Source organism: Mobula hypostoma, chromosome 30, assembly GCF_963921235.1.
Source record: "Mobula hypostoma chromosome 30, sMobHyp1.1, whole genome shotgun sequence".
Taxonomy (NCBI): domain Eukaryota; kingdom Metazoa; phylum Chordata; class Chondrichthyes; order Myliobatiformes; family Myliobatidae; genus Mobula; species Mobula hypostoma.
In genome coordinates this window covers 18348085-18357226 of record NC_086126.1, presented here as the reverse complement: position 1 = coordinate 18357226, position 9142 = coordinate 18348085, and the positions used below count along the sequence as shown (strand labels likewise).

The window sequence follows — 9142 nt, the reverse complement described above, 5'->3', positions numbered from 1 at the left end:
AATTGGATCCTGGATTTCCTCAGATCCAAGTCAGTTCAGATTAGCGAAAACAGCTTCTCCACAATCTCTACCAGCACAGGAGCACCACAAGGATGTGTGCTTAGCCCCCAGCTCTACTCGCTTTCGACCTATGACTGTGTAGCTGAGTACAGCTCCAACACCATATACAAGTTTGCTGATTACACCACATTCAAAGGTGGTGATGAATCAGCAAACAGGAGGGAGATTGAAAACTTTGCTGAGTGGTGTAATAACAACGACCCCTCACTCAATGTCAGTAAGACCAAGGGACAGATTGTAGACTTTCGGAGGGAGAAACCGGAGGTTCATGAGCCAGTAATCAAAGGATGATCAGAGGTGGGGAGGGTCAGTAACTTTAAATTCCTGTCACTCAGAGGATCTGTCCTGGACCCATCGCATAAATATAATTGGGAAGGAAGCACGACATCACTCTACTTCCTCAGGACTCTGCAGAGGTTCAGCATGTCATTGAAAACCTTGGCAAACTTGTATAACTGTGTGGTGGAAGATGTGCTGACTGGCTGCATTACGGCCTGGTATAGGAACACCAATGCCTTTGAATGGGAAATCCCACAAAGGGTAGTGGATTCGGCCCAGTATATCACAGATAAAACCCTCACAACCACTGTGCACATCGACATGAAACATTGCCGTAGGAAAGCAGTGTCCATCAGCAAAGATCCTCACCACCCAGGCAATGCTCTTTTCTCACTGCTGCCATCAGGTAGAAGGTACAGGTACCTCAGGACTCACACCACCAGGTTCAAGAACAGTTACTACCCCTCAACCATCAGTGCCTTGAACAAAACACTCATGTCACCACTGTTATATCGTTATTTCATGCTTGTTATTTATTGCTATTCATTTTTCTGCATTTGCACAATTTGTTTACTGTTTATAGTTCCTCATATTTACAGTTCACAGTTATTGTTCTATAGATTTGCTAAGATTGCCGGTGGAACAAGATTCTCAGGGTGCCAGGTATGTACTGTGAGAATAAATTTTAATTTGAACTTTGAACAATATGGTGACATATGCGCAGTGTGATAACAACTTTGGATTTAAATTTTGGCTTTGGCAATATTTTTTCGTGACGCTCTTTTTTCAGTGATCTAGTTCCATCATATTTTATCCAAAATTATAAAAAGATTATCCACACAAAAATATACAAAATACAAACATTAAATATTTATAAGATCGAACAGCCAAATTATAATATGAACACTACTCCTGGAAATCTCCCAGTCTCCCCATTCTGTTTACAATGGTCGCAAGTTGTTCAGCCGCTCTGCTGATTGACAGCTCTCTGCCCCGCCTCCCGCCTCACTGTCACGTGACACGATGCGAGTGTTGACCCGTGACGCGCTGACGTCACAAAGCCCCACCTTCAGCGACGTCGTTTCCTGGGGAACGGTCCGTGGTCGGCGGGAAGTCCGAGATGGTGGAGCCGGTCTCCACTTGTTGGGGTTTCGGCTCCGCTGTGGGATCCGCCTCTCCTCTTCCTGCCCGCGGAACAGCGAGTGTCCGTCAGCGCCTCACTGCACCGGCTCTCTGCCTCAGGTACAATATTTAAAACATATTTCCACAGTCACATGGATGGGAAAGGTTGAGAGGGATACGGGCCTAATGCAGGCAGATGGGCCGAGTTCAGGTCGACAACTTGGTCGGCGTGGATGAGTTGTACCGAAGGGACTGTTTCATTTCTGTATAAACCAGTGACTCTATTTTGGGAGGTTAAACCATGGCAAGATGCACACAGGTTCCTGAGGAGTTTCTGCCCCCCCCCCCCAGCACACCTCTATCTTCTGGTACTGATTTACAATACCAGCTATTCTCTGTGTGAAATATGTACCCTTCAGATCCCCTTTAAATCTGTCTTTAAACAGTTTTGTACAATTCTAATGGGAGGCAGTTCTTTGACTGACAAGGCAAGTAGAACACACAACCCTGTCTACCTGTGATGCCACATACAGGGAACTGTGTAACATTATTAGAGGCACATGCACAGGTACTTCAGTGAGCAAGGCCCAGAGGGATATGAAACTAATGCAGGAAAGTGGGATTGTATCGTTCTGCATAATGGGGACCATAAATGTGATGGGCAAGAGGCTCTGTCTCTATCCTGTACAACCCTGACCACAACACTCCTCCACTGCAGTGGGGTTTGTCACCTTCATTCTCAGCTGTGAGCTTGTTCTACTGAACCCCTTATCCTCTGAGAAGATATTTGCACCCTCCCACTGTGACCAAGCTGTCAGCCATCTCTCCTAATATCATCCAGAGTACTTCACCAAATTCCCATAGAAAACTATTGTTACTGGTGCATAGGGAATGGCAGCATTTTGGTAGCCTTTTGAGGGGGTTGGTTCAGTATTTGACCATTAATACCTTTGTACAACAACAATCCCATCATACTGGGTACTGAACGTTTTAGGTATGACCATCCTGAAGTTCGGTGTTTCAGGTGCCCATTGCACTTTCACTGTCAGTGATTTCTGCATGTCCATAGTGACCATTGAGAATCTGTCCCCACTAACTCAGCACTTGGTCTGTCTCTGACCCTGCCTTGGTGATTCAAATGCTCATCCAGATGGTCCTTAAATACCAGCCTGCACCACCCCTTCAGACTGTGTTCCAGATTGTAACCTCCCTCTGGGGAGATGGGAAACATAGAAAACCTACAGCACAATGCAGGCCCTTCGGCCCACAAGTTGTGCCAAACATGTAGCTACCTTTCAAATTACTAGGGTTACCCATAGCCCTCTATCTTTCTAAGCTCCGTGTATCTAGCCAAACGTCTCTTAAAAGACCCTATCGTATCAGCCTCCACCACCATTGCTGGCAGCCCATTCCATGCACTCACTACTCTCTGCATTTAAAATAAAGAAAAAAAAACAACAACTTAACCTGACATCTCCTCTGTACCTACTCCCAAGCACCTTAAACCTGTGCCCTCTTGTGGCAGCCATTTCAGCCCTGGGAAAAAGCCTCTGACTATCCACACAGTCAATGCCTCTCATCATCTTATACACCTCTAGCAGGTCACCTCTCGTCCTCTGTCGCTCCAAGGAGAAAAGGCCGAGTTCATTCAACCTATTCTCATAAGGCATGCTCCCCAATCCAGGTAACATCCTTGTAATTCTCCTCTGCACCTTTCTGTGGTTTCCACATCCTTCCTGTAGTGATGTGACCAGAACTGAGCACAGTACTCCAAGTGGGTCTGACCAAGGTCCTATCGAGCTGCAACATTACCTCAATTCCACGGTTGATGAAGGCCAATGAACCGTATGCCTTCTTTACCACATAGTCAACCAGCGCAGCTGCTTTGAGCGTCCAATGGACTCTGACCCCAAGATCCCTCTGGTCCTCCACACTGCGAAGGGTCTTACCATTAATACTATATACTGTCATCATATTTGACCTACCAAAATGAACCACTTCACACTTATCTGGGTTGAACTCCATCTGCCACTTCTCAGCCCAGTTTTGCATCCTATCAATGTCCCGCTGTAATCTCTGACAGCCCTCCACACTATCCACAACACCCCCAATCTTTGTGTCATCAGCAAACTTACTAACCCATCCTTCACTTCCTCATCCAGGTCATTTATAAAAATCACAAAGAGTAGGGGTCCCAGAACAGATCCCTGAGGCACACCACTGGTCACCGACCTCCATGCAGAATATGACCCATTTACAACCACTCTTTGCCTTCTGTGGGCAAGCCAGTTCTGGATCTGCAAAACATTGTCCCCTTGGATCCCATGCCTCCTTACTTTCTCAATAAGCCTTGCATAGGGTACCTTATCAAATGCCTTGCTGAAATCCATATACACTGCACCTACTGCTCTATCTTCATCAATGTGTTCAGTCACATCCTCAAAAAATTCAATCAGGCTTGTAAGGCACGATCTGCCCTTGACAAAGCCATGCTGACTATTCCTAATCATATTATACCTCTCCAAATGTTCATAAATCCTGCCTCTCACAACCTTCTTCATCAGCTTACCAACCACTGAAGTAAGACTCACTGGTCTATAATTTCCGGAGCTATCTCTACTCCCTTTCTTGAATGAGGGAACAACATCCGCAATCCTCCGGAACCTCTCCTGTCCCCATTGATGATGCAAAGATCATTGCCAGAGGCTCAGCAATCTCCTCCCTCGCCTCCCGCAGTATCCTGGGGTACATCTCATCCGGTCCCGGCGACTTATCCAACCTGATGCTTTCCAAAAGCTCCAGCACATCCACTTTCTTAATATCTACATGCTCAAGCTTTTCAGTCCGCTGCAAGTCATCACTAAAATCATCAAGATCCTTTTCTGTAGTGAATATTGAAGTAAAGTATTCATTAAGTACCTCTGCTATTTCCTCCAGTTCCATACACACTTTCCCACTGTCACACTTGATAGGTCCTATTCTTTCATATCTTAACCTCTTGCTGTTCACATACTTGTAGAGTGTCTTGGGGTTTTCCTTAATCCTGCCCGCCAAGGCCTTCTCATGGCCCCTTCTGGCTCTCCTAATTTCCTTCTTAAGCTCCTTCCTGTTAGCCTGACAATCTTCTAGATCTCTAACAGTACCTAGCTCTCTTAACCTTTTGTAAGCTTTTCTTTTCCTCTTGACGAGATTTATTACAGCCTTTGTACACCACGGTTCCTGTACCCTACCATAACTTCCCTGTCTCATTGGAACATTCCTATGCAGAACTTCACACGAATATCCCCTGAACATTTGCCACATTTCTTCCGTACCTTTCCCTGAGAACATCTGTTCCCAATTTAAGCTTCCAAGTTTCTGCCTGATAGCCTCATAATTCCCCTTACTCCAATTAAACACTTTTCTAACTTGTCTGTTCCTATCTCTCCCAGTGCTATTGTAAAGGAAATAGAATTATGATCACTATGTCCAAAATGCTCTCCTGCTGAGAGAACTGACACCTGACCAGGTTCATTTCCCAGTACCAAATCAAGTACAGTCTCTCCTCTTGTAGGTTTATCTACACATTGTCAAGAAACCTTCCTGAACACACCTAACAAACTCCACCCTATCTAAACCCCTTGCTCGGGGAGATGCCAGTCGATATTTGGGAAATTAAAATCTCCTACCATGACAACTCTGTTGTTATTACTCGTTTCCAGGATCTGTTTCCCTATCTGCTCCTCGATATCCCTGTTACTATTGGGTGGCCTATGAAAACCACCCAGTAGAGTAATTGACCCCTTCCTGTTCCTAATCTCCACCCATAGAGACTCTATAGTACAATCTAGGTGCAAAAGGGATTTAACAGGAGGCTGGATAGGCCAGGACCTTTCTCACCAGACTGTATGTGACATTAGAGAGGCTGATAAAATAATGGCAGACATTGATACAGTCAGCAGTGAATCTGTTATCTCCAGGATTATGGAGTTGGAAGCGAGAGATTACAGATATAAAGTCAGAGACGAAAGATTTCAGTGAGACCCTGATGAGGAGGTTTTAATCACAGAATATGCTATTTACATAGAACAAACTACCCCAAGTGGTGGTATAGGTGGGCACAGTTGCAATATCTCTTGGACTGTGGAGAGGGAAGTCTCACAGGGACATGGGCCAAATGCAGGCGACTGACAATGGTTTTGTTTGGCCACTTGGTCAGCATGGATGTGTTGGGCTGAAGGGCCTGTTTCTGTGCTGCATAACTGAGTGACTACGTCTGCTGCCGTGGCAGAGCGGGAGGGACAGTGTCAGTAGTGAGAAGGTTTGGGGGATGTAGACAGGAGAGTGAATGGTTGAGGATGTGGCAGATGGAACAGAATGTGGGGAAATGTGCGATCACCCATTCCCAGGAACAAACTATAAGAGTCATTTCCACACGGGGATGTTCAGAGGGACCTGGGCGTCCTTGTAAACAAATCACTTGAGTTAACATGCAGATACAACAAGTAATGAGATAGGGAAACAGTATTTTGTCCTGTGATCCAGGAGGAGTGGAGAAGAGGGTACAGATGTCTCAATGGGATTATATAGGGCCCTGGTGAGAGCACATCTTGAGTATCGTGTCCAGGTTTGGTCACACTTCCTCAGGAAGGATATCCCTGCAATAGAGGGAGTGCAGTGAGTGTTCTCCACACTGACTGGGCTGGTTCCAGGGATGGAAGGTTGGTTAAGTGAGAGGAGAGTGTGTGGGCTGGGTCTGCATTCCCTGCAGTTCCTGTTAGATTCTTTCAGGATGTGACAGGCATTCAGCAAGGAGAATGTTTCCCCTGAATAAGAACTCCATAACTGAGGAAAATACCCTCAGAATGAGGTGTAAATCACAAACACGAGAGAATCTGCTGATGCTGGAAATCGAAAGCAACACACAGAAAATGCTGGAGGAACTCAGCAGAACAGAAAGAGTAAACAGTCGACACTTCAGGCCGAGACCCTTCCATCAGATCTCAGCGTGAAGGTGCTCAGCCTGAAGCATCGACTCGTTACCCTTTCCCATTGATGCTGCCTGGCCTGCTGACTTCCTCCAGCATTTTGTGTCTGTTGCTCAGAATGAGGTGACAAGCATTCAGGATGGAAATGAGATGATATTTCTTTAATCAAAGAACAAAGACCTTCTGTATTCCTTATATAAGTAATGTGGAGCCTCAGGTGCCGGGTTGAGTCAAAGCTGAGATCAACGCTTTCTGGGAGAGTTTTAGTCATAAGATATAGGAGCAGAATTCGGCCACTTTGCCTGTCGAGCCTTCTCTGGCATTTCATCATCACTGATCAATTTTTCCTCTGAGCCCCAATCTTCTGCCTTCCTTTGTATCCCTTTGTGCCATGATTAATCAAGAATCTATCAATCTCTGTCTATACTGAGTGATTTGGCCTCCACAGCTGCCTGTGGCAAAAAAAAAATCACAGATTCACTACTCTCTGGCTGAAGAAATCTGAAGAAATTCCTCCTTCTCTACATTCTAAAAGGACGCCCCTCTATTTTGAAGCGGTGTGGTCCAGTTTTAGACACTCCCATCACAGTTAAAACCCTCTCCACATCCACTCACTCAAGCCCTTTCACTATTTGATAGGTTTCAATCTGGTAACCCTTCTTTCTGCTAAGTTCCAGTGAATAGAGGCCCAGAGCCCTGAAACTCTCTTCAGTAGACGAGCAATTTAATTGTGAGTAAAATTCTCCATTTGTGATGTCATGTCAGCACAAAAAATCTTGGATTTCAGAGATGTTTGCATTTCGGAATTATGGACCAATCTGCACAACCCTAATTACTACTTTGTACTGCAGTAAACACTGTTTATCCACACAGTCCCAGGCACACAGATGCAAAATAAAGACAGGTGTAAATTTAAAGTAGGGAAGTTGAACCTTACTTGGGGGTAAAGCCTGATAACTAGGCCTCAGAACATTCTATTACCCAAATGATCAAAATAAAGCCAAGTAACAAGGTCCAAAATACCCACAACATGCAGAATTACATGCCTCTCGTTATGTTGGTCCATGGGATAAACCCTGGCTGGGTCACTTGGGTGAGGATGTCTCATGATTGAAGACCCGAAACACCCAATGACCCTAAATAGTGTTACTAATGATGTGTCCCTTTGCACACCCAGTTCATTAAGCCAAGTAGTGTCAGGCCACATTAATGAAAGGCATGGGCCAGATTGAAGTGGCTACACTACACTACCCTATCCACCATAGCCCCACCTATCTCACCATACTAAACTCTACAGCCTTATCTCTCCCAGCCCCACATACATATCCACCAGCCCTACCCTCAAACCTAATCCTAAAGTCCAAGGGGGCACACACCCCAATTAACCCTGGGCACACCCCCACAAACCCGATGACTCATGTAAGGAGGAGGAAGATCCAATAAAGGCAAGTGTTGGACCTGGTTAATGAAGACATGGGCCAGATCAAAGTGGCAGCGTTGTGTGACACTGAATCTGGAGTGACGAGATGAAGAAGCACAAGAGGGATGATTCTCCCACTGCCCGCATAATCTCTTTGTTATTTGGATTTTGTTCTGATAGGCTTCTGTCTCTTTGAATATTTTGGTATAATTCATATTTAATTTCAGTGTTTCTTGTCAGTGTTGTGTCTGTGATGCAATGTGTCTGTGATGCTGCTACAAATACGTTGTTCCTTTCACCTGTGCATAAAATAAACTCGATTTGAACTTTATATTGAAATGTCCAAATCTCTCCTTCCCTCTCCTGCTGCCCTGAACTAAACGTCTTGGTGTTTAATTTTTACAATATTTCATCTTTGTTTTCATTCTGCTTTTGAAATTTGCGTTTCCCTTTTCAATCTCAGGCCGCACCCCGGCCTGTCTCTGCCCTTCAGTACTTCCTCCCACATTAAACGACAGCGTTAACCCCGCCCATTGGCGCCGCTTCCCATCCCCCAGCGTTCCGATTGGTGATTCATTTCTCCAAACAGCCAATGGAAATGCTCAGAATTCCCATCCTCATTAACATCCCGCTTTGGGCGCTGCCTATTTAATCCGCGCTCCGAACAGCTTCTGCTCATTATCGTGTTTGAAACCGACCAGGAAATGCCGGATCCAGCGAAACCCGCTCCCAAGGAGGGCGCCAAGAAAGCTTTGTCCAAACCAGCGAGCAAGTCTGGCAAGAAGCGCAAGAGGTCGAGGAAGGAGAGTTACTCCATCTGCATCTACAAAGTGATGAAGCAGGTTCACCCCGACACCGGCATCTCCTCCAAGGCCATGAGCATCATGAATTCATTCGTCAACGATATTTTCGAGTGCATCGCGGGCGAGGCTTCCCGCCTGGCCCATTACAACAAGCGGTCAACCATCAGCTCCCGGGAGATCCAGACCGCCGTGCGCCTGCTGCTGCCCGGGGAGCTGGCCAAGCACGCCGTGTCCGAAGGGACAAAGGCCGTGACCAAGTACACCAGCTCCAAGTGAAGACAAGTTTACTGACAAAACAAACCGGAAAATCAAAGGCTCTTTTAAGAGCCACTCACGGCTTCATTAAAAGAGTTACTGAATGTTGAGACATGGAATTGAGATAGATTTGGATTATTTTTGTTGATGAGCTCATTCAGAATCTTATCCCCGTTAATCAGAATTTGCTGTCCGCTGCTCAGTATAATCCCGATTTCTCTGTTAATTCCTGCCAA

General features: G+C 45.7%; 1 protein-coding gene across 1 annotated transcript; it reads left to right on the top strand.

Annotated features, from left to right (window-relative positions):
- The first annotated feature begins 1449 nt into the window (after window positions 1-1449).
- On the top strand, window positions 1450-8942 carry LOC134339663 (histone H2B-like). The gene is made up of 2 exons (XM_063036363.1): window positions 1450-1581; window positions 8550-8942. The coding sequence occupies exon 2, from the start codon at window positions 8553-8555 to the stop codon at window positions 8925-8927; it is 375 nt and encodes a 124-aa protein (XP_062892433.1). The 5' UTR covers window positions 1450-1581; window positions 8550-8552; the 3' UTR covers window positions 8928-8942.
- Window positions 8943-9142: the final 200 nt, after the last annotated feature.

Coding starts and splice junctions, on each gene's coding strand:
- LOC134339663 (XM_063036363.1), top strand. CDS start 8,553: ATGCCGGATCCAGCGAAACCCGCTCCCAAGGAGGGCGCCAAGAAAGCT.